Source organism: Paramisgurnus dabryanus, chromosome 2 (genome assembly GCF_030506205.2).
Source record: "Paramisgurnus dabryanus chromosome 2, PD_genome_1.1, whole genome shotgun sequence".
Classification (NCBI taxonomy): domain Eukaryota; kingdom Metazoa; phylum Chordata; class Actinopteri; order Cypriniformes; family Cobitidae; genus Paramisgurnus; species Paramisgurnus dabryanus.
The window spans coordinates 24,309,550-24,336,718 of record NC_133338.1 but is presented as its reverse complement, the minus strand read 5'-3'; the positions used below and the strand labels follow the sequence as shown (position 1 = coordinate 24,336,718).

Genomic DNA, 27,169 nt, shown 5'->3' with positions numbered 1-27,169 from the left:
TCATATGAAGTACAACAGTTATTTAGTCAAGAGCAGAGAGTGATTTTATTGAGAGATGAATTTGGTTACTGTAGCTTTAAGACTCTTTGATCGCCCCCTGGTTGCTGGCTACAGTACAAGTCATAAACCCCGCCCCTCTGCATTCAACTGAATGTGACTCTGCTCTAAATAAAAACATTATTTACACTTCCAATAAAAGTTTCCGAAAGATGTTTTTGGTCCTTTTAGGTAGCCGATATCACGGTGATATATGTTCAATTGTTCTTTTTTGTGATACGTTTTACTTTAGCTAGTAATTTGATGCTATAGAAACGGGGTGTGTCGTTATGATTGGGGTGGTTGAATTGGGCACGCGAGCGTTTGGGCTCCGCCTCTGGCTTCAACGGACGATTCCTTCTGCGCATGCCTTGGCTCCAAACTGACGTTTTTACGTAACATGGCGGCAACCATGGTCGGACATTTTTGGCTTCAATTCATTACAATGGAGGGAGGCGACGTCGCGTCGTCCATCTTTTTTTACAGTCTATGGTGTACACGGATGAGAGCGGCTGTGAGGAAATTGAAAGTTTAAACTGTTAAAACTTTATAACGCATGCAAATAATAAACTTTTGGCATGAGGATGCAAATGTCCGCAACAGTTGTGTGTTGTGTACGCTGTTTGATGGAGATGTGACTATGCGTCGCGCTGTTAGGACCAGAGCGTGTCCTCATAGAAATACACACATCTCTGTAAAGTCAGAGAGAGAAATTTAAATCTGCATGTTGCACATGAGCAACGGGTTATACAAATGCTCGCACAGAGTAAAAATTATCTCTAATATCAGCCGCATTCAGGATCCCTAAACAGAAAACAGAAAGATTGGTTCATGAGATCGGCACATTTAGCAAGTACCGATAGAGTTCTTTAATGGCGTTATTGGCAAATACCGATCTGCGGCCGATCAATCGGAGCATCCCTACTTTTCAGCATTTGAACAGAAGCACCAGAGAGAACAAGAAGTGATTAGGAGGGTGGTAATTAATGGGCAAATGACACAATGTGACACCTGGATCACCTGCACAAGTGCCATAACCGAATAAATCAGTTGTGCACTAACCAAGCAGAAAGGATTCTGAATAATGCTGACCAGGGCAAGACAATTATTGGTCAAGAGAGAAAGCATTACCATTCCAGTGAATGAAAAATCACATCCCTGATTGTATTGAGGTCACACCAGCAGTACCCCTAATCTCACCAATTTCAAATTAGGATTAAAGCCCAATTTCCCACTTTACCCTATTACACAGGAGAAACATATAGATCAGATTAGATTGGATTAGGTTAAAGTGGATTAGATTAGATTAAAGCGGATGGCTCCATCTGCTGAAACACACACAAATCCTAAAATGTAGACATGCATGAATAAACAGTGTGCATCATAAAGGGTTCATATTTTTTTCTCAAAATTTACAGGAGTTTCTCCATTTCATACTCTAGCTAAAGTGGACAATAACCTCATAAAGTTCACTTATCAAAAACCAAGTCTATGAGCTTTGTGTGTAAATCCACTGTAATTCACGACAGCTCTGTCTTCAAAGACCAACTCGAGCAAAGTTCAAAGCTATAAATTTTTGCTTGAGGTCATCCAACGAACGCTTTGAGTTTTGTTTCTAAATAAAAACCACTTTATTTATTTATCCATTTCACATGATACCAATTTAAAAGAGAGTCAGCTCACAAGAAAGGCATGAGAAAAGCTGGCCAAAACAATACAGCACCCTCACATCGTGTGTGTTTATATGTAAAGTGAGCCAAGAGAAGAGGCAAAGGTCAGAGCATAAAAGCAGAAAGATTGACAGTGTGCTGACAGGAACACAGGGGCAAGGACTTAAGGTATTAGATGGCAGATATGCCTGGGCACTGAGGTTTAGACTTTGGCACAGTTTGCGTCCATGTCACAGGAGCGCTGATACATACATGAAGCAGAACCGATATCAGTACATCACTCATAAACGACAATGAAACTGCACTGCAATGACACAATGTACTTTTACAAGCGTCCACTCCTTCTCAGATAGCGTTTCTTCCTTATGCACCAGTAGTACACGTGATGACTCATTGCACATGGAAATGCATGAGATGTGGTTCATGATTAAGGTATAAACTAGCAACAGTAGCACTGTACCAAAATCTGTGTGAGCTGCCTAAGCGACATTTTAGGCATCGTAGATTCAAAATCACAGATCCTTAAAGGGAAACACCCCCGTTTTTCAATATTTTACTATGTTCTTACCTCAAGACGAATTAATACATAGGCCGAGGTTGAATAGCTGCAAAGTAAGGGTGCTTTCACACATACATCGTTAAGGTGGGCCCAAATGAGGTGTCGGTCTGAGTACGGTTCGTTTGGGTCAAAGTGAACACAACAGCCTGCACTTTGGTGTGCACTAAACGGCCGCTCAGAGACCGCTCTAAACAGGTGGTCTCGGAGCAGCTGTCACCGAACTCTGGTGCGGTCCATCTGTGGTGTGAACACTGCTCGACCTCGGGCCGAACCAAATACAGGAAGTTCTCCACATGTTTGAGCCACTAGGCTTCCGTCGTGACGTGAGAAGAGTAGAGTAGTTGCGCAATTTCGCGTTAAAGCAAAGAAACGCGAAGACGTGCATTGTTTATCTCCATATCTTGCTCGATTCGCTCTTCCTGTCAGGTTGTCGTAGAAACGTGGGGGTGGTCATGGGGGTAAGCGCTGTCAGAGACCAATGACAACGCTGACCGTTGTCACATGGTGTACCGTGCAGCGTTTCGAGTACGGTAAAAACAACATATGTGAACACGAACCTGATCGTGTCACAATGTATTTTGGTGCTCTTCCACCATACAGTATACATGAATATCAGCTGACGTCACTCACTTGTCTTCCGCCATTTTGAGTACCTCAAGTGGTCGCAAAAGAACTAGAAGCTATGCCTTCAATATGTTTTTTACAACACTACGAAGGTTTGACACAACAACATGATTCTTTGCTCGAAGTATCACCTGTGCCTCTACACGTGAACTCAAGCATTGAGAACATTGTTTGTGTACACAGAGTTAACTAAAAAGAAGGTTTTGAACAACTGACTTTGGTTGATTTGGCTTCCACTCATCGCCATCTCCCCGTCAAGATGTATTGATCTACGAATGCAACGTAAGGAGGGAGGAGAGTAAAGATGGAAAGCTCCTAAAGCAAGTTCCATATAAATGCACGGATAATTCGTTGTTTTGTCGCAAGTGAAAAACAATATTGACCTTCTTGTTGAAAAAGGAGCCTCATATGATATTCATTCATTTGCATTCGGAAATCGATTATTTACGTCTGGTAGAGATGACGAGCGGACAACATAACAGCCAAAGTCAGTTGTACAAAACCTTTCTTTTTAGTAAACATTCACGTGTAGAGATCCAGGTGATACTTCGAGCAAAGTTTCATGTTGTGTCGTGCCTTCTTATGTTGTAAAATAGTGGTAGTTCGGTGGCAGCAGACAGCGGCTGGAAGAACGCATCAGGGATCGAGTAGGCATCACACCCTAACCAAGAGATTTTTTAAAGTAACGTTTCTTTTTATGACAGTCGAGGTGCGAAATGTTGTCTTTCGTAGCCCTTTACTGTATTTGTAAGAATCATAGACAGTAAAAGATAAGAAATCCATAAATCGTAGCAAGCTAGCCAATGCTTGCCAGTAGCCTACTGGTACTCGGTAGGTCCTCAAGATGGCGGCATGACGTAAAAGGTCACATGACTGATTTTCATCTATAGTTCTCGTTTTTTATCCTCTTCAAAAAATCATCCGTTTTATTTTGTGCCACCATACTTCCTCGTGTAACTCCTCATGTAACAGTCTTTAAATGGGGAAAACATGGAAGTGTTTGGTGGCTTCTAAATTCATCCCTGTTTGGATCTTAAGGAATCAATGGGGCTAGGCTAAATGCTAACACATTCACGACGCGCCGTACAAAGATTAAGTGCACGCATTGAAAAAAGATAGGGATGTATTAATTCGTCGCGATAAGAACATAGTAAAATATTGAAAAACGGTTTTCCTTTACAGCGATAGATACTTCAGCCAAATATCCAAATTACCCCATGATTTACTCACACTCAAGCAATCCGAACATCATCTTTCAGACGAACATATTTGGAGATATTTTATTAAAGGTCCTTGCTCTTCCAAGATTTATAGTGGTAGAAAACAGGGATCAGAAAACAACTTCTGACTTTAGTTTAAACCCTAAAAAAGTGCATTCATCCTTCACAGAAGTAATCCACACAGCTCCAATGGGTTAATAAAGGTCTTTTGCGGGTAAGTGATGTGATTTTGTAAGAAAAATTGCCATATTTTGAACTTTATAAACTATAATAACTAGCTGTCTGTAACGACGCCATCTTGGACTCACAAGTCACTGCGCAACGTACACATGGCAACGAACACTCACTACGCATAAACTATTTAATACAAAAATATTCACAGAAAACTGTTTATTTTATAAAATCTATATAATAGTATAAACAAAATAACGATACAATCAGAACTGCATCAGGTTATAGATTACATAAACTTCACAACATCAACTAGTAAATGGCAGATCACATCACTGCAAATTCACAATTTGAACTTAATTTAACCCAATTAGCTTTTAAAAACTGAAAAGTCTGAAAATAAATAACTTCCGGTCGCTTTTGCTCATCAAAGCACTGTCAGCATGAATGTCCCTTTAGTAGGCAGCTTACATAGAAAGTAGACAGCATGGCAGCTTGCAGGGTTAGGTAACAGAGCCAGAGTCAGCATAGGGCTAATTTTTACTATCTTGAACTATGTTCTTTGGAATCTACCTTACTATTAAAGAAGCATCTAGGATGAAGGTTTGTCTGGTTTCACTTTTTCCCTCTCTCCTTCTTTTACTGGGTCTTGTCATCATCTATCTCTCTTTGTAATTATACCCTCCAACACACAGAGACAGCAGTGAGGATAGGATAATGTTCTCCCTGACAACATGCGCTGTCTGTCGCACAATCTTTTTTAGGTTTACTGGGACTCCTGCTCACTTCAACATCGAACCTTAAATACCACCCTCTCTTGAGATCTGGTGTTTAGCTGATCAGACCCAGAAACTCGTCTAAATGCTTGATGTACCTACAGAACTTTATGACTTATTGGTTATTAGTGTCATCAGAGCTTTTCACTCAACTTTTCTCTTGTTTGTAAGAAAGACGGATTGAACCAGCCAGCAGCACTGGAATTTGATAAACACTTACTATACAAGCAGCTTTAAAGCTAAAGCATGCACTCTTGTACTGCACACAATCCAGAGCATCTTTAAAGAAGCAGTCAGTTGCTGGGTCGTGATTGCAGCGTTGCCATGGAGATCTGTTATTCGTCCTCCTGCTATCTTTTCTTTACCTTTCCAAAGGACAGCTTCCATCTTCCTGTGCCCTCTGCCCCCCCATTACTTTCTCCTCTTCTTCATCTGTCTTTCTCACAGGTTGTGGTGAAAGGGAAATTCGGCATAATATACCAAACACTGAGTGCAGGCCATCTCTGCTAAGAAAGAGAAAACTCACACACACAGATGCGGTCATACACGCCCAGAGAGCGACAGTCACGATGAAAAAGAACTATAAATACATCACCACCTACACATACACCACATCTTGCTGCTTCTCTTTTGCATAGACAAACACACACCATGAGTTTCCTTTAAAATTCCGCTTCTGCAAACCTCCCTCCCAAAATTGATACAAACAAGGTACTAAAACAAACCATACGAGTTTTATTAACATACTTTAGTGATCTTGTGAGCGAATATCTTTAACTGCGTATAGTCATATAAACATCCAGTCAATCAGTTCTCCAGTTTCAATGGTTGTTAATTTGTTTTAAAGTTAACTTGGGCATTTATTATGCTACGTGCACACCAAACGCGGGGCGTTGCGTTACTCGCTCTAGATTACTCGCAGGATTTAACTTCGTGTCATGCTAATTTTTCGCTCGAGTTGAATATTTGAATATAGACGCTTTTGAGGCGAATAGCGCTTATTTCGGCAAACGCGCTGTCCAAATCACGTCATTCCTATCGGCCCACGCGAGGACACGTCTGATCGCGTCTTTGCATTGACTTTGTATGCAATCTCCTTGTGCAAATCGTTGAACTCGCGTCTGGTGTGAACCCACAGTTATTCTTGAAGAAAGCTCATTAACTTAAATTGTTCATGAATGTACTATAGGTGTAGCAGATGTTTTTGTAAATGTACAGTCTGCCAATACAACAAAGACAACATAAGATTTCTCTTATCTCATCAGATTCATTTCAAACTGCAAACTCACAGTTCGGGTTAAACAATGGAAAAAAAGTTTTTGGGAGTGACAACAGCATTTTAATACAGAAGGGAATTCCTCAAATGATCGTTCCATGTGTGTACAGAACAACACTCATTCCTGAACTATGATGATTGACACAGAGGTAACCATAGCAAGGTTTTGTTGTCTAGCGTTTAAAGTAACATTAAAGGATCATGTTTTTCAGATTAACCTAACAGAGGCAGGGCTCTTGACTAAAATTTGAGAGGGGTGGCACTGGTGTCAACAATTTTTACAGTTGGTGGCAATGGGACATTTATCGTATACATTTCTTTGTTTTGATGAACACAAAGGAAGATATTTCGAGGAATGTTTGTAACCAACCAATCATGAGCCCCATTCACTTTCATGAACGGTATTCTTTTGTCCTACTATGGAAATCAATAGGGCCTCTAATCGGTTTGGTTACGAACATTACACAAAATATCTTCCTTTGTGTTCATCGAAGGTTTGTAACAACATGAGAGAGAGTAAATTTTTGGGTGAACTATCCCGTTAATTTGGTAGCACTAGTTGAGGCAAGAAAGAAAGAAACACTGAAACTGCATCCAAATGTGTTTACTGCATACATTTATTTATTACAAATTAATAAAATGTCTTGTTTATAGAAAAACTTCTTTACCATCTTTATGGTATTCTAGTTAGTACATGCAGATCATTTCTAAACAGTAAAACCTACTGTATGCTTCTTTATACTAAAGATTTTTCTTAGATATTTTATTGATATAAACATTAATTAAATTTACATTTTTTTCTCATTATATCAAATATGTACGGAATAAATGACGACAGACCGTTGAATTTTTTTTTTTTTAATGCACACCCATGGTGGTATTGTGGCATGACGCAAAGTGCTGTTGCACTGTGCTGAGTGTAAAACTGTATGTGCTCGTAACTTAGCACTCCAGACTGTAACCAGTTGACCATTTTTAAACACAATGCCCCACCGAGTTTTTACCGCTCACTTGCACTGCACGACTTGTCAATTGTTTTATGTCACCATGCCCTAAGTTAATCTACCGATAAATGTTACGCAGCCCCACGTGAAGTCAAACACAAAAAGGTGCGGGGCAATAATTAGACATTGCAGAGATGGAGAGAGCGGGAGAACTTATACATTAACACAAAAAAAACATGTGTCCTGCAAAGTTTAGCTCCAACCTTAATCAAACACACATACCTGTGATTTTCTAGTGATCATGAAGAAATTGATTAGCTTGCTCAGGTGTGTTTGATTAAGGTTGGAGCTAAACTGTCCAGGGCACCGGCTCTCCAGGATTGGATGTGAAGAACACTGGTCTAAGATATCAGGTGCCCAGGTCAGGAACACTGAATAAAAGACGTAAAACCACTCATCTCAATACAACATGCTAACATGACAACATATAACTTACTGTACATGCAGTTTAATAAATTCGTGTATGTTACCTGCAATTGGGTAAATTATTTGCTAGCTGCTAACCTAAGATCATCTCAGGGAATCTCTATGTCTAATTTTACTAATTTTAGACATCTATATTTTGCTAATATGTTTTACTGTGTAGCTTACCTGGGTTTGAGCTTGAAGGATTAGTATTATTTAATGCAAGTTCCATACCTTTTCTGTTTATTTGTTTAAATATTATGTATGCAACTTGCCTTTGCATGCTGTTCAGCGGTTAAAGGATTGTTTATATTTAGGGGTGCACCGATAAATATAAAGTACTAATTTGTGGCACAACAAGGATTTGAGCAGCGTCTAGCCGTCGTCGGTGTGTGTACATTCATAGAAAATACGGTGTTTAAAGGACAAGTTCGGTATTTTAGACTTAAAGCCCTGTTTTCAGATTGTTTATGATGCAATAGAACGGTTTTGACTGAAATTTCAACATTTGCGGCTGCCCAGAGAATTTTCGCGTGTTTGTGTTTCAGCTCAGACCTCTACAATGGGTTTAATGGTGCACTGGAACAATCCTTCCTAAAATGCATTAAACTTTCGTTTACAAAGTCGTGAAACTCACCGAGTGGTCAGGGGTGTTCACTGGTATGCTCACACAAAAATCGCTCCAAAAGACGCATTCCAACAGGTTTTATCGTAGTTTTTACCAACTCCATTGACTAGTATTAGATGTCCTGTGAGGTACGGTATTACTCCGCGCCGGGAACTTTGTTTTTATTCTTGCAATTGGCAATGGCGGATTAGCGCCACCACCTGGGCTGGAGTGTCTATTATTCAAGCTCTCAGCGGAAGAATATACGGGTGTGAGGCGTTTGGAAAAATAGGTCCACAAGTTAACAACGAATGCTAAAACAGCTGTCGGAAAGCATATTTTGCAGCGATTTTTGAGTGAGCATATCAGTGAACACCCCTGACCACTCGGTGAGTTTCACGTCTTTGTAAAAGAAAGTTTAATGCATTTTAGGAAGGATTGTTCCAGTGCACCATTAAACCCATTGTAGAGGTCTGAGCTGAAACACAAACAAGCGAAAATTCTCAGGGCAGCCGCAAATGTCGAAATTTCAGTCAAAACCATTCTATTTCACCATAAACAATCTGAAAACAGGGCTTTAAGTCTAAAATACCGAACTTGTCCTTTAACATTTAACATGGCTTGACGCGAGCGACCTCCTAATGGGTACTGTCAAACCTTTTTTTATATACGGTGTAAATATTAGAATATTGATAAATGATAAAAAATTGATAAAAATATTGAGTAAATGATAACCATTTGAATTTTTTTAACTAGTTTATTTCCATTCATGCGGTCTTCACTACCTCCATTTTGCGTGAGTTATTTTGGTAAATATATCTACAGTGTGTACATGTCTAATATGTTATGGCAGCATCAAATGAAAAAGCAGAGTGCATACACACACACACAACAGTGCACTGCACACATACTCTTACTTCAAAAGAAATCACAGTGTACTGTTGTACACAGAAAAACACCACATGTAAGTGTGCTGGCCTGACTATAACACAAAGGTTAGAGAGAAAGAGAGAGAAATAGAGAGAGAGAGAGAGAGAGAGAGAGAGAGATGTACTGAGTGAGCGAGAGAGAGAGAGCGTGTGTGTAAGTGTGTGTGTATGAGAGACGGGGTGGGATTGTTCTGTTTCCGAGTATCAAACTTCAGTTGCACTGGATGTCCCAAATCAAACCAGTCAGACGAAACATACAAAGGAAGAAAAGAAAGGATGAACTAATGCAACACAGTGAATGCAGGAAGCACAGGACATTAAGGTAATGCATGAGACCGTAAATCCCACACTATCTCTATTTAAAACCAAGTCTAGCACCAGCAAAGGGCGCAAACAGAAGTTTGACAGAGAGATCCATCTGCTCTTTCTCCTTACTTCTGCAGCCAATCCTATGTCAAAAAAACATCAACAGTGAATATAAAAAAATCCTGAAATGAATATGCTCTGTCTCATTGAGTAGTAAATCCTCTGGGAATAAAGATCAGTCGGGTGGCCGGCGCTTTCTGGAGCGGCAGGGTGTGGTGCATACTTTTTGTCCATGTGGAGTGAAATTATCATATAAAAACACTGAATGTGACAAAGTCTGAAGAGATCTGGACACTTTGAAAATCTGCAGACTAAAATATACACCTATGTAACTTAAAGCAAAACTAGATTAAACACATCAGTTTGGATAAAACCAGCATTAATTCGTCTGTCTTTTCCACGCACACACACCTTCATGACGTCAAGCTCCTGAAAACAGAGAGAAGGCCTTGGCACTCCCTTCAGTCGGCTTCACACCCAACTTAACTGGAAAGGCCTGTTGTTCACACATACACACACACACACACACACAGAGGTAAAGACTCTGAGCGTGGAGTAACCATGTTGAGATCAAGTCCAAAGTGCTTTACAAAATGCAAAGCCGTGTGTAAATGTGAGCCCTGTAGGAAGGTCAGTCAGGGAGCTAAAGAGGGTTTATAGTGCAGTGTTCACAGTCTCACATTAAGCTTGCACATCAAACTCTGTGTCAACGCCCTGCACTGCTTTCTCACTGTATTCAAATTCTTCCTGTCACAAAGGTGAATCTGGCCTGACTCTTCTGAGTTTTTTTAGGATACTTTCATTTGTTTGGGTGTGGTACTTTCACAGACATGTCAATGGAAATAGTAACCACAGAACTTATGTTAAATGACGTATAATACGGTATTGATCATTAAACTGGTTGGTTTAATTGTAGACGTCAGGCTGTGTTGCTGTAATAACAACTGAGTACAGACAGTATCCGATATTAGATTGTCCAGATACATTTCCAGAGGCCAACCATGCATAATAATACCTAGAATATAAAAGAGGCATTTCAAAGTTTCTTTCAGTTATTTACTGGAAGGTAAACTTGAATTAGCAAAAGCAATAAAATCAATATCATTATTTGAAAGACAATGTAGAGTAAAAATGATTTTATTTTTACATTTATGACTTAAACATTCCCTTAACAACAATATATGCTGTTAATATCCACTTTACAGATTTATTCCTCATCCGGATAAATCCCTGACTGGAACTAAAATCTACACTGAAGAAGCCATTAAAGGGATAAAAATGAAGATTACCCCATGATTTACTCATTCTCAAAACATCCGAATTACATATGTCTAGGGCTGTTCCGAATACCATTTTTTGAGCTTCGAAGCTCTAGTAGAAATAAAATCGAATATTCGAAGCTTCGGAAGGAGGGGCTGAACATATTTTTCTCTTTAATAAAGGCAGGAATCTGTGTGTGTGTGTGTGTGTGTCTGTTTATCTACAGTTTTATTATGTGGCGGATGTGTTGCTGCGGATTCAAGGGAGTGTAGTGCCTTTTTTCGTGCAATATGGACATGTGACACGTTTAGAATAAACTTTAAGAAATAAACTATAAAAATACTACAGAACAGCGCAAGCTGGAAGCGGCGTGCCTGTCACGCGTCCTGCGAGAACAGCATTAGTGAAACAAAACACAAGAGCAATACTTTTAATAAGGTAGCCTAACATTTTTCTAACAAATAAACATTCCCGTATCAGAAATTAGCAGCACAGTAATTACTGACAACGTAGGGTAGGCTATTTAAATAAAACAACGAAAATAAATGAACGAAGTTCAACAAACTGTAATAAAACGGTAGCATACTTTCAAAATCAAGTTTATTTATAACACTTACACCATCAATATGTTTTTTTCATCAGCAGAACAATAAAGAAGATATTTTGCAGAAACCCCAGTGCTCCGTCATGCAAGTCAACCGATCCGCACACTTTAAGAGCTAAAGCATATTTATCCAATACAAAAGTAATCCCCCATAACTCTGTGTGACATATTGACGTCTTGTGAAGCAAATCAATCAGTTTTTGCAAGAAACTGAACGTTATTTATAACACTATTAGCGTGAATGCCAAAGCAGGAAGCGCGCTTTCCGTTCGAGGCGATCTCTTCCACTGGTGCTGTTTGATGGCTGTTGACTATGGATGTTGGTCTCTCTGCGCCACCTACAGAGCGGGAGCGTGAAGCGCACTTCCTGCTTGGCAAAAGCTCTGCATTAACGCTGAAAAATATTTATATATATATATTCGAATCTCAAAACTGAAAATCGAATGTCAACCCACGGAACGAATATTCGAATATTCGAATTTTCTGGTCCAGCCCTACATATGTCCATTGTTTTTTATAAGAATGCATATTCAGATATTTATGAAATTGTTCTAGCTCTTCCAATCTTGAAAATGGTTGAATATAGGGTCCAGTAGGGTGATAAAACGATATCAATATGTACCGATATACCATCTTAGGGGCCAGTCACACCAAAAGCGTTTATGGCAGTTGCAGGCGCCTTTTTTGAATGATATTCTATGGGCAGGGAGCGTTCGCGCGCTGTTTATGTGCGCTGAGCGCCTTGCGGTTTTTGCCGCTGGCCGCAGCACGCGCCTTTGAAGGAACGCTGAGAGCGGAGAAGCGCCCGACTTCATTCGCGTCTTTCCATTGTCTTACGTTGTGGTGAGGGAAGTTTACAGTTCCATTGAAGAACCGGACTACACTCGCTCACTCTCTCCTGCGTGTTTGTGCACCTCTCATCCTCAAACAAGGTCAGAGCAAGCGCCCTCTTTTTAAAGTTTCTGCTAATATGACAGTTAACAGCAAAAGAGCGCTCACGCTTCAATATTTGATTGCCAAGACAGCTGACTCGGTGGTTGCTTAGCAATATAAAAAGCCGCGTCGCACTGCTCTTTTTTAAAAAAGGCAGTGCGTCGCGCCTTGCGTTTCGAAGCGTTTAAAGCGCGGTTGGTGTGACTAGACCCTTAAACAGCCTTTTATATATCAGGAAATTGTTGGCGATACACAGCCCTATTGTTTTTACCAGGTCACAGACAACCGTCAAATGTATTTTTTCCTCAAGGACAATTTAATATTAAATCGTATAAGTTAAGGGTTAATGTTCGGTTAATAAGCTGCGGTTGTCGGTCGGAAAAATTAACTGATATGAATATCCCTAGCCACGAGTGACAAGCAAACAGCCAATAACAAGTGTTGATGTGGGGTTCGGTTGTGCCATCATCATGTAACAGTAAAAGCACAAAAATGTGTAAAAATGAGAGCTGTGGCCGAGGAGATTGTCAATAATAAAAGGAAATGTTAGCTCGCTAGTGTGGCAGTTCTTAGTTTTTTTTTGCATCTGACCAGCATCAGAATAAATGTTGTGTGTAAGCGTTTTTTTCTACTTTTACAGGCTTAATAAAATGTATCAATAATTATCGCTACTAGGGCTGCACGTTTTCAAGTTTTTAATTAACCGTTAACCGACACCCTTAGCGGTTAATACTCGGTTAACCATATTATGCGTGCCGCAACCCAGAGATATAGACACACAAGAAAGCGGTAGTTAATTTTTAACACCTTTAATAACTGGTTGGACCACATTTAAAACTAAATTAATTTATAGAAATAAAACGCAGTGGTAAGGACAGAGCAGTTTAAGTATGTCACTGACTTTTGCGTTCGCGGGGATGGTAGGCTGGGCGAAGGTACTCGCAGGCTCCGTGGCGATAGTCGGTGAAACGGTGATTACCAGTGGTTCAGCCTCTCACCGGTTAGAAGACTTGCCCACCCCGACACCTTCTTTCACCGTCGTTTTAATATTTTCTTGATATTAAATCATTTGTTAGAGAGAGCAAACACTTACAACTGAATGTGTCTGATGCCTGAAGCGGAATTGAACGCGCGTCACGTCACAGAGCAGCCGCAGGTGTCAGATTTCATTTATTTCTGTCAGAGTTTGCGAGGTGAGCTGAATGACCAGACGATAGCAGAAGCCGCGTGCTAACTCGTTTTTGTTATAATGTACATGATGTTTAATATAAGCAAGATCGTTTTGTTGTATTTTTTATCAAGAAAAATAATAAACCCATCATTCAAGCAGCGCTTTATGGAGGAGTAGCCGGTTGCACTGCTTGGAACTGGCGAGTTCTGCGAGAATTACCTGCCCACATTGAGTCAAGCACTTAATTAAACCAGCTGTTGCACTCGCATTGCACGCAAATTCATACGCTATTTAACGCAGCTTACGCAAGCGCTGCATTTAAACAGTTGCGTAATTCAAAAGTGAAAGTAAAATGCGCACGTCTGCATGCATTAACAGGTGGAAAAATTCTGTCACCTGATGTCACTTAACCGAGCAAAATGTTTCACTCGGTTAAACAATTTTTAACGGTTAATCGGTTAACCATGGACACCCCTAATCGCTACCGAATGATATAACATGTAATATCATTGATAAACATTTTAGCTCTATCCCCGGGGGTCCAGCTCCTTCAAGTCCAAATGTGCATCCATCCTTCGCAAAAGTAATCCACACGGCTCCAGGGGATAAATAAAGGCCTTCTGAGAGGAATATCCATATTTAAAACTATACAAACAAAAATAACTAGCTTCCGGTAGACTTCTCTGCACTCAGGAGAGAGTATCAGCCTCCACATTCATCACAAAAAAGTGCGTTGTAAACCAGAGTAGTAAAATAACGGGCAGGACGCAGCCGTTTATGGCCCAGTTATATCGCAGACAGGTTTTGAAAAAGCTCAGAGCATATCAGCATTATCAGATGATTCCCACCCAATGTATAATGAGTTTGACGGTCTCCCCTCTGGTATTCGATATAGAATTATCATTAGTAAAACAAATCTGTTTAAATATTAATTTGTCCGCTCTAATGTAAAGCTTTTACATATAAAGTCAAATTTGCATTTTTACTGTGAATTGTGTTAATGTGTTATTTTATGTGCTATGTGATTTTATTTGCATATAACTTAAACTAACAAAAACTACTACAGTGACTAGAGTACATTTGGCAGTGAAACCCAAACCCATTAAAAAAGGTGAAGTGCACATTGTTCTCTGTGCTCAGGTGCTTTCAAGCTTCGTTGGCTGGTTACGGTAATAAAACAGTGTAATACATTTGCTTTTTACTAACATAAGAACTTTTGAAACTATTTAAACATTTAAAAAAGCCCAAAACAATACAAACAAGAAAACACCTGACTTTCTGTTCTAAGTCCAAAAATGTGTCTTTGGTGTAAAGCCCGGGATACACTGCACAATTATTGGCTGTCCCAGATGAAAGACTGCCATCGTGAAACAATCGTCGCGATTTCTGTGACCGTGGCTCTTCATCTGTGGTCCTATGTCGTACAATGAGAGAGGTTCAAAGACTGCGTTTTCCCGGTCTTGCATCCAAAGATAGTCTACGATAGTTTTCTGACAGTGTCAAAAATTCGGCATGATCACCGCACAGTGTGTTTGCTGCTACGACCTGCGCGCCGGTATTTGTTTACCACGAGTGCATGCTGGTGACGTTGCGCAACGTGTGATGCTGCCGCCGAAGCTTCCGTGTCATCATTGTACAGTCTACATGCTTGTCGTACCCGAGTTTAAACGATACATGTCGCACAGTGTGATAAGGTGATGATCTTATAGGAGTGCAAAAATCGTGCAGTGTATTCTGGGCTTTAGATGCTAAATCGATTAAGATTTAAGCCCACTGCACTGCTCCTTTCACGTTGGTTATACAGCTGAATTACAGCAAAACATGGTAACATGGTCAGACCATTATATCATGGGTCTTCCCTGTAGCCATATAAGGCTACAGGACCTCACTGAGAGCAGATTACCACAGAGCTGATTATATGGTGATGATCTATCTAGTAATTTTTTTTATCAGTAATGACAGTGAATCTGATGTAATTTATCCTTCACCCCACCCCTTCAGATTTCACCACGCCTAACCCAATGACAGATTATGAGAACATATGCCTTAAAATGTGAGGACTTTTTGGAAATTGCAATGAGACTAACAAACCATGAGAAAAACATGGGGGTTGTTTCCCAGACATGGATTATCTTAAACCAGGACTAGGCCATGATTTAATTAGGAAATATAATTAGTTTTAACAAACATGCCTTACTAAAAACATTAAATGCATTTTGAGGCTAAACAAAGGGCACTGATGTATTTTAAGATATGTCAGTGCAAGTTGTGTTCAGTTTGGACAGCCCTTTCATTTATTTTAGTCTAGGTCTAATCCCTGTTCAGGAAACCACCCCACAAAGTAAAAGGAGATAACAAACAACTTTTATGAACTGAAGCCTTTATAGTTAGGTTACATCCTCCCAAGATTAAAAGACTGGATGTAACTGATCTGCTAAAACAACTCAATGACTAAGATTTCCTGAAGTTGCAGCGTATCTCAAATCAGGATTTACTACAATCTGTGTATACTGTAATCTGTAAATCCCTACAGATTACATGACACTAGTTTGTTTTAGATCTAAGCATCTGAAATGATTACTGAAAATGACATGCAGTTACGTTTCTGCAGATCAGCTTAGGTTGTCACACACCCAGCAAACTACTGGCATTAAAAACAAAGTTTTAATTCCTGTGAAATGATCTGCCTAGTGGAGCAAGGATTTCTAATGGAGTCGATCACTTGTCACTGATCAGGGCAAAGGGACCTGAAAGAGATAAGTGGTACTTATGGAGAATGCCCAACAGTATCACAATCAACTATAATACAGTGTGTTTTTATATGTTGCATGGTACTACCTAGAGCAGGGGTGTCAAACATGCGGCCCGCGGGCCGGATACGGCCCGCAAAGGTGTCCAATCCGGCCCGCATGATGATGTATACAGTTTTACTAAATATTAAATAGATATTTTAAAAACCCTTTTAGGCGGGTGTCTAGTTCGTTTTTAATATGAGAGACTTGCGGAAAGCAGCAAAACGCGGAACATAGAGTAAACACGGTGCCCAAAAATCTTGCCGTTTTATTGTTACCGCTCCGCTAAAGATCCACCGATTCTGGTAATCCACTTCCTGTTTTCTCGCCCGCTCCGCAGCATCTCTGTGTCCACTCTCTGCCTGGATTGGGCCACTGCCCCATCTAGCATTTTCTAAATGACTGTTCTCATTACAAATATATTCCAAAGAAAAGTGAATGGTTTATAAATAATTTTGGCATTAAGGCAAAAGAAGTTAAATTAAAGCTTTTCAACCTATAAGGCCAGTGGGTTTTGTTCAGATGTAAATTTGTGTGTATAATATACCGTATGAGTGTGACCTTATGAAATGTAGTTTTCACAGAGCTGTGTGTTTCTCTGGTTTTCTTGCTAAACAAACTAATTAATTGGTTTGTTTAGTTAATTTTAACACAATTATCAGCACACTAAGGTTTAAAAAAATTATCCGGCCCGCACTTCATGGCGTTATTTACCATCCGGCCCTCAGCCTAAAATGAGTTTGACACCCCTGACCTAGAGCCTGACCAATATGAGGGGGCATATCGATACAGATATTAAAAGGTAATGTTCTTCTTGATCCAATTTTTAAACTTTAGTTGGCGTGTAATGTTGCTGTTAGAGCATAAATAATACCGGCAAAATTATTAAGCTCAATGTTCACTGCCAGGCGATATATTTTCTTTAACAGAATTCCCCTTTTAAAGCCTACAGCGAACGGCCAGTTTGTACTACAGCCCTCTACTTCCTGATTGAATGACCTCAATATAAGAGTGTTTGACAAAACTTTGTCCACAGGAATACGTCAGTCGCCAGCTTTGACTCAAACGGCTCTGCTAAGCTAAGCTGCTGTCGAATCACAACACACTAAACAAACTACAGCAATTCGTAAAACAAGGAAGACATCAGCCAGTTTTGAGAACGGTGAAAACAGCGTTATACAGAAAAGTAAATTGTGTGAAAAATAGCGAGTTTTTTTACACGTGAAACATGAACAAACATTATATTGCGCACTGTTAACACAATCAAAGCTTCAAAAACACACAAAGAACGAGACCTTTAAGGAGTAAAAAAAAAGTCTGAAAGGCCAATATATTGTTATATTCTTTATGTGTATAATATAGTACAGTACACATATACTACAGTACATCACACTTTTCTATATACAGTACCAGCCAAAAGTTTGGGCACACAAATGGTAACAACTGTGTCCAACTGTTTGACACAAACACTATACAATACACTATAGAAGTTCTACAGTGTTTCCCACAGGATTTTGAGATACTGTGGCGGCGATGACGTCACACGCTGATTAGCATATATGTGACGTCATTGCGTCGTGTTTTACTCTTTGATCCGTCACATTATATTGCATTTTTAAACAACTAGGATGCTATTTTTATATAGTTTCTGTTCTGTTGTCTATAAAATAGTGACTAAACAGGACCCAGTAACGACCCACAACTCGGTAACTCCTTGTTTAATCCAATCAGCTCTTTCTTAAACTGCTGCTAAAAACGCGACCTTATCTGAAAAAAATCATCATACGTTTACATTGAGGCTGTACTGGTGTTGCTCTTCTCATCAGTGTTGTTGTGTTATGAGCGCTTTTTTATTAGAAATACGAGTGGTATTTTATTGTATAGCGCAGACAATTTGTTGCTAATTCAGAAATATGAGAGAATACACAGTTGCTGTTACTACAGAACACGTGCATGGGCATGCCGCATAATAGGTAGGGAGAGAGCTCGGACACAGACTCACATCAGAACGGGTATATGTGGGAAACACTATGCTAACCTTTTGTTAAGTCACTCTCATGATGAACTTAATCAGCCACCGACTTCTCTGTCCGTGACTGTTGACGTTTACGCGAAAAAGAGAAAGTACACGGACAAACACGGAGTTAAATACTTTTCACTGTTATGTGAGAGAGGCGTGCAGGATCAGCAAAGAGAGGGGAGGGGACCGGGGGCGCGCGCTGTTGCGCTGCACACAACGAGAGAGGGAGGATGGAGGCGCGCTGAGCGCTCGCTGCAATGAATTAAGCCGTTTTAAATAGTAAAATTAAAATGTAAATGGGAATCATGAAAAATCTATTTGTGGCGGCCAGTGTTGATAGATAAATGAATATATGGGAAACACTGGAATATACTGTATTAAAATAAATACAATTTTGCAATGATCACTCAAATGTGCTGATCAAACACTTAATGGCGTGTTTAACAATAAACTTTATTATCCAAAATCAGTGCAATAAACAGTAAACTTCACTTACTATAAATAACATTACACCACAAACAGAACAATATGGCAGTTTTAAGTGGAGAGAATAGTGCTATATTGGACTTTTATTGAAAAGGTTAACTTATGGAGTCACTAACTTAAAGTTTATTAGCTTTAAGCTCTCCGTGATGGCGAGGATAACGGAATGCGTGATTAGATTTTAATTCCTCATCTGCACCTCGCATCAATCATATCATTGTTACCATGCGATCAGTTAATCTGGTCGGGACTTTGTAGTGTTTGTCCAGAAAAGATTTGTTACTTCCGGGTGGATATAAGCTGTTACTCAAAGAAGAGCTGCTGCGGGGTTAGTAGTTCACCAACAAGTCACAGCTTCTAATGTAAACATGCATAGGAAGGCAGAGCGGTAGATGTAATGCAACGCATATTACACATAGAGGAGTAATATTATTTATTTCTGTCCAGCTAGCTACCCATTCAAAGGTTTTAGGATCACTTTCACTTATTAATATGTTTCCACATATTAATATAATAGCAAATTCCTTTAATCTGTGGAATAACAGAGATGGAACATAATGAAGCCAATACTGTGACTGAAAAAAAAATCAGGTAAAAATGTAACAACAGTATAATAATTCAGAAATGTATTCAGAAATTTTATTTATTGGTTTAGTGCAAGGTTTTAATAGGCCTATAAGTTATATAATGTACGGTTAAGAAAATATTTACTTATTTTTATAAAATAATGTATATTAAAAATATAGAAACCACTGCTTATATATTTACAAGTATTTTATATTTAAATAATAAACTTTAAACAGTACATTTACATGCTTTTTTGAACGTTAAAATAGCTCTGCACCCCTCCAATGAAATGTCAATCTCAGAAATGGACCTAAACCAGTTTAAGTTTAAGACCGCTGGTTAATATAAAAGTACACCACAGTAGGGCTGTGACTGTTGCAATAAACACAGCACAATGTTATTACCACACCGCACGTGATACGCATATCGCCAAAATGTAAAAATATAAATTACAATCACGCACAGCAAGATGTCTTCAAGTTCGTGTAAACGCAAACGGCCAGCAGGCTCAGAGATTGTCCGCTATTTGCAAGGGGAGGCAACTAATCAGTGATAACTTGCTGCTTGCGGGTGGAAGAATGAGGCAAGATATTCTCTTTTTGGTCACTTAAGGTTGCGAAAAATATCAATCTGCACTACCTGTATACCAGAACGCATTTTCAGCATGGCTGGAAACATTATAACCCCAAAAAGATTTCTCACTTGAACCAAGTGTTGTTTTATGGATGAAAGTTCTACAGCATGCACATAGGCGCCAATATGCTCATTTGCTTCACATTTCACGTCTAAAACCACATGACCGTGCCGCTTTCCTCCTTTTCAAAGCACGTGGGCGCTCCAGAGCGTCTGTCGTTGCCAAGTAACGTAAGCATTGCTTGATGTTGTGACGAGCACCCACCGGCGGAAAAAGAAACCGGCGCTTGTAAACACGCATGTTGTAAAGAAACGTATATCTGATCCTTGTTTACATTTAAAATATATGTATGCATTATATATAAGCCTATATGCATCAATGTGCACATGCACCCATGCGCGCCCACACACATTCTATAACCATAAATTGGTGCATTACCACTGTGGTGGTAAAATACTGCCCTAACCACAGCAGCACAGAACATATTTTGAGGGCTTTTTTCTCATTTGATCTCATAAACAATAGAATATCTATAAAAACAGGTGCATTGACATTTCTGACAGTCCACAAAAGCTTAAGCAGCAGCACAAATTGTGAGAGCCAGACAGAATTGGCAAAAAGATGCAAGACACTCCACATTATCCATTATAATTCTTCATTATTTAGAGACCATTTCACTTGAATATAGCTATTAGGGATGGGCATGATTAATCGACGATCGATAATTGATTGTTAAGAATTTAGTCGATGACGTTAATTTGTTATTGATTAATTGAATACTTTTTTTATCTAATGCAGGTTGCGTTGCCTAGCATAGTGTGTGTCTTGAAGCATTTAAATGAATTTCACTGTGTGGCAGCAATTCAACATTTTACCAACAGGGTGCAATATATTTGACGCCATACTCCGTTATCTGTGACCTTCCGTTTTGATTTCAAAAAAATAATCATGAAGAGGTCATGATTTTTTGGAACAAATGAGGTCTCTGTTTAAGAATGCGGCTCACAGCTGCAGGTTCCGCTGCTTTAGAGCACCGCATATTCAAGCGCATATATGTTCCGTTTGTCTAACTAAATGTAGTTCAACTGTTTGCCACAAGTTGATCTTATAATAAAGGTCTCATGGAGAAAAACACGCTGTATTTTTGTATTCAACATTTTTGAATTATAAAAGTTAAATAATTATTTGTTATTATAAAAATATTAATGATTAATCGATAGTCGATCGTTAATTCTCCCGACAATCGACTAAAAATTTTTTATCAAATGCCCATCCCTAATAGCTATATACAATAGTTACAAAAGCCAGCAAAACATCTAGTCATAAATAGCTGCTATGACTGAACTTTAAAGTCTGGCTATAATGGCACTCAAAAAGAAATTTAACTTATGTCACATCACATATTTTTAAGTTAAAATAAAAATTTTAATGAGAAAATTAAGAGCAGGACTTAATTTTTTCTCTATTGGGAATAAAATTATGGTAACCCATACCCTAAATGTGACCTCTGCATGTGACCTGACCCATCCCAGTGAATTTTGAAGACAAGCACAAACATACCCAGAGCAGTGGGCAGCTATCACTGCAGCACCCGGCGAGCAACTGCGTCACAAACTGTGCTTTGTATCTTGCTTTTTGACCAAGAAGCTGAAGGTCGAGTTAGGGTTCACCCCATGAGACATTATTGGTAAAACTTATTTTGCAAACCTTTATGTTCTATTACCTTTACTATATTTCCCCCCAGTTTTCACACACAAGGCTTAAAGGAATATTCCATTTTCTTAAAAGAAAAATCCAGATAATTTACTCACCACATTGTCATCCAAAATGTTGATGTCTTTCTTTGTTCGGTCAAGAAGAAATTATGTTTTTTAAAGGAAAACATTCCAGGATTTTTCTCATTTTAATGGAATTTAATAGAGCCCAACATTTAACGCTTAACTCAACACTTAACAGTTTTTTCAACGGAGTTTCAAAGGACTATAAACGATCCCAAACGAGCCATAAAGGGTCTTATCTAGCAAAACGATTGTCATTTTTGACAATAAAAATAACAAATATACACTTTTAAAGCACAACTTCTTGTTAAGATCCGGTCGTGATGCGCCAACGTGACCCCACACAATACGTCATGCCGTCAAGAGGTCACGGAGGACGAACGCGAAACTCCGCCCCAGTGTTTACAAGTGTGTTGAAAGAGGACCGTTCCTACGTTGTTGTATGTCAACTGATACTAATTAATGTCTTTGTGTCAGTTTATTGTTTACAATGGTCCGCAAATGTGCGTTTTATATATGTAACACGTGACCTCCCTACGTCACTACGCATTTATGTTAGGTCGCGCTGGACCGGATCTAGATGAGAAGATGTGCTTTAAAAGTGTATATTTGTTATTTTTATTGTCAAAAATGACAATTGTTTTGCTAGATAAGACCCTAATAAATTTAATAAGTTAGACAACGGGCCCTACAGTAACGAGTTGATGCGCGTGCGTCTGTTTCATACACCATGAGCTGCAGAGCGGGAGTCACGTGACTGGTGCGAGCAGCTGTGTCACGTGTTTATATTCGAGCTTTGGTCCACAACTTCAACGCGATCGCCTCCCCTGCGTCTCGAGCCGCGATAGCTGACAGTGGTGAGTTAAGAGCCTGGACTCTATGGGTGTTTTTAACTTTATTTGTTGTATTTCCAGCTTAAAAACACTGCCTTTTTGATATGTCAGCTCAATTATGACTTGCTTAAACTCATTGAGACGATTTTGTGAACTAGACAAAAAGATCCTGCCGTTTCTCCAAAATACAAAGCAGACAAAGGCTCAAATATTATGCGAGTCATCGTTCTCACACAAGAATGCAATTTAAACGAGTAACAGTTAATCGTCCATCGCTCACAGCCCAGCACCTGCACCACTGTATGCGTATCGCGCTGACAAACATACACCTGATTTTACTGCTCTTGCGAAATCTAAAAACATATTCTGTCTTATAGACGGTTTCAGCAGTAACAACACAAACAAGCGGCTGTCATGGTCCGCACGTAACTTCCGGTAAACTCCGCTAAAAATAAATAACAACAAAGTTCTTAAAACGTAGTTTATTTATATAACAAGCAAAAAAAACAACACATAGATTACCTAGGAAACCAAAACATTTGTTATTTTCGACGAGGCATTTGTTCAAGAGATCAGTTTAGCAAATATTCAGACCATTAAAAAAACGAAACCGGAAGTAACGTTCGGATCCAGACGTGTATCGCGTCAGCGCACTTGCGTCCGATGAAACCGTCTATTAGAAGCTAGCCTAATGTTTGCCAATTATTAAGATGGCTGTTGTAGTTTAAATAATGCTACTGTAATAATTAGCTTTGACAAAAAACTGCATAAAACAATGTTATGTTCCATATTATAAACTTTTTTGTTATGTGCACTGAAGTGAGTAAATGAGTTAATTTCTCAATGAGTGTGATATGGCTCTTATTTACCCCTTTAAATGTAGAAAAAAGCTTACTTGGGCATCTTACAATGCACTTGTGTTGTTATGCAATTTTAAAATTACATGTCTGGATGTAGGAAAAGCGTACTTGGACATTTAACAATGCACTGATGTTGTTGAATGCAGTTTCAAAATACATGTTTGTAGAAAAAGCCAATTGTACAATGCACTGATTTTGTTTTTATGCTGTTTCAAAATATAACATCAGTATGTTTAAATGTAGGAAAATGTAGTCATCATCACTGTTATATCTCCGGCCCCTCATTTGAGATGCTTTTCATGAACTGGCCCCCACGACAAACTAATTGAATAGCCCTGGGTTAGAGGGTAAGCAGGTGTAGGGTTTTCTCTCCTTCTCTAAATCTGTGTTTGTGGGTGCTGGGATTCCAGTGATCTGTAACACAAGCCTGTGGTGTCAAGTCACAGCACCAGTAAGATGACACACTACGGACAAGGAAACCTCATGTTCACACTTATTCAAATGGTGTGTGTTTTAGACACGGATGTCATGCTGGTGAATAGAGTGACATGCCAAATGGGCCCTCAATCCATGTTGAGCATTGCACTTGAGTTTTTTTTTAACAAACACTGCTGTCAAATTACTTTGCCTGTGTTAAATAGTGACAAAATGGCACATTTCCACAAATGCAAATCATGTTCCGACTTGAGTCATAAACATAAACATACATGCCATCTCTGTTCCAAGTCCAATTTTTATGCAAAGCATCCTTCCCAGCTCCTGATCAAAGCCACGGAGGATAATGCAAAATAACAACACATTTTCATAACTCTCCTCCTACATAGCAGGCTGAAACTCACCCACAACTTCACTATTATGATTAACAAAGCTGATTCACTTTTCACACGTTTCCTCTGCTAAAACAGACACCCTTAAAAAAAGAGGTCTTGATTCACGAGAGGGCATCCACAGAACTGGACAAGGAGATAAACTCTCTCTCTCTCTCTTCATTAAAACACTCACTGAAACACACATGTTAGCGCTGCCCGGCTTCTGTACTGCATGAAGCAGACTCAGCATTAGTCACACTAGCATTAGTTATTAATGACCTTTGAATCGCTTCTTCCTCCTCATTCCGAATGGCTCACTTTTCCATCCTTTGGTACTCACAATGCAATCTGTGCCTTATCACATTTGGGGCAAGGCTACGTTCTTCATGGTTCCCAAGACACATGCACTAGCTGTTCAGGTCTAAACTTCTGGATAACTTTATTAAGCATGAGGTGGGTGAGAACAGGTGCCACTTTTTGATAAAGAGAATTACTGTAGTGGCTAAAAGTAGAAACAAGACAAAATTCATACAAAACTGATGTCATCCACAATAAGGAAGATGAAAAGGTTTAAAAGACAACCCTTTAACAGCTAAGGGAAGTCATGTTGAGTCAGTTAAACTCTTCCTGAACTAACTCCTGTCCTATCATTTTAACAGTCACCTGTCACGTCACTTTAAAAGCTCTTTACTTAAGGTAAACAAAATGTAATACAAACACAGAGTCATTTTCAACTAAAACATACACAACTGATACATTCGTTTATAAGCAATGTGAAGATGTCTCTCACCTGGCCTGATGAATTCTCTATAACACCTACTCCTTGAGGCCGGGTTGACATTTTCTCCCAGGGTTTCTCAAAATTAGGGCCAATAGGGGAAATAAAGATTGAAAACCCTTTTTAGTGGTGGACAAGCATTTAAAAGCTGCGTTTTCGTCCAGTTTCAGATTAAGAAGATCAACGTTGCTAGCTAGCCCGAACTAGCCACGCAGACAGATATCAACAAGTTGAAGCCCAGCATTCGTCCATATGCAGAGGGAAAACTTGTATTAAAGTCTATGGATCCATTAACGATAAACAGGAGGTCCTTAAAAAAGATTTTTGAGGTTTTCCTGAAAAGGTTAACATGGAACTGGCGTCAATGTATATTTGCTCCCTTAACGACTTGGATACTTGCACGTCTAAAAAAAAAAAACAATCAGCTATATATTGTAAATACGTAAATAAAGCGGTTTACTTTTTAGATTTGCTCTACACGAAGATATGAAGTGATAGGCCGACCAAAAACCAGTTACAGTTTTACCGACCTTCAAAAAAAACAATAAATGTCAACAAAAAGGTGAAAAACCTCAACAGCCGGTTACAGACAAAACGAAACAAAATGCGCTGCGGTGACGACAGACGGGAAGAAAACGTGAGTGTTTATAGTGAAGGTTAGCTGGATTTCAACAATAATCAATCCCGCAAAATCCTCAAACCCATCTTCTGTCACTCAAAGGTGAGAAATGGTTCTCTTATTAGAAGAAACGTTTCGGGTTTTGCGTTGGGACTAACGTCCAAAGACAAAAATCCACGACCAGGTAGTAAAATCCATGATTGGCTCAGGGCTGTGGTGAATCGGGCTTCGGTGGAGGCGGATCGGTTAGGGCTGGGAATCGATTCCAAAAAGAATCGATTCTTCGATTCCGAGGCATTGAGAATCGAGAGTCGATTCCAAAGGTTGGAATCGATTCCATAAGGGGAATCGATTCCATTAAGGAGAATCGACTCCTCTTTAAGATTGATTTTTAATACAAATCGCGGCCATGGTTCCGTTCTTCGTACGTGGATTACTCCGTTAGCTGGATTTTAATGGTGATTTGGCTTGATCTTGGATTATTTGGTTCTTCGAAGCTCATCCTCAAGTTGCTGTCATAGCAACCGGTCCGTAAGATGCTCGGGAGCAGGTTTACTTCATGTAAACAAGATTAGATCGCACCTTTTTAATCAGAGGTGATACGTAAAGTCTGACGCATTCATGTATTCTCCATTATACGAGCGCAATCTGCGTAAGATGCACGATTAATATGAAGAGCTTTTCAAATTCAACACGTAATAAAAAAGGTTAGATTGAATATAACGATGTTATTTAAAATATATATAATATAAAAAAGCTGTACTTGTGGAACTTGTTTTTGTAAAGCAGACGTTTTGATTATTATTCTTAAACAAATGACAAGAAAAACGTATGACCATATTATTGAAAATTGATTTAATAAAGTCATTTAATAATTTATTTAGTAATTTGTATGCTATCTATTCTTTAAAATTCTTTTTACAAAGATGTTACCCTGTCCCTTTCATGTGACAAAAAAATGCCAATAAACAATTTTTTTTATTTTACACATTTTTACATGGGTATCTTCTTTACTGCACCTTTCTGTACAGACTTAGCAGTTAATATGGACTCCTGTTAATATTGTTGCAGTCAGAAATCAGTTATATGAGAACATTGCAATTGAAGTAAACTTATTTAGTGCATTGAAGATAAATTGTTATTTAAAGAGTTGCACTTTATAATCTTTTGGTGTAGAATAACATTTACTTTCACTAATTGCACATCATATTTCATTTACCACATTCTTGGAAACTGCTGAAAGTATTGGTGTATTATTTTCAACTGCACAAAAGAGGGGAAAACACCATCTTATAATAAACTACAATTCAAATTTAATTTATCAGCTATTAAAGTGTTGCATTGGCTGTGGGTTTAAGAAAGAGCAACTTCCTCAAGAGATGAGA

At 39.0% G+C, this 27,169-nt stretch overlaps 1 protein-coding gene across 8 annotated transcripts in view; it reads right to left on the bottom strand.

Annotated features, from left to right (window-relative positions):
• The window catches only part of mark2b (MAP/microtubule affinity-regulating kinase 2b), a 63,445-nt gene extending 37,420 nt beyond the window's left edge, over positions 1-26,025 (bottom strand). For 7 of the 8 annotated variants that reach the window (XM_065248742.1, XM_065248746.1, XM_065248745.1 and 4 more), the window contains exon 1: positions 25,178-26,025. In XM_065248742.1, the coding sequence (XP_065104814.1) occupies positions 25,178-25,228 (51 nt within the window). In that variant the 5' untranslated portion in view covers positions 25,229-26,025. Of the gene's footprint in view, positions 1-5,421; positions 6,038-25,177 lie in introns of those variants that run through there. The other variant, XM_065248749.2, reaches the window with a different exon arrangement.
• Between the last annotated feature and the right edge of the window lie 1,144 nt (positions 26,026-27,169).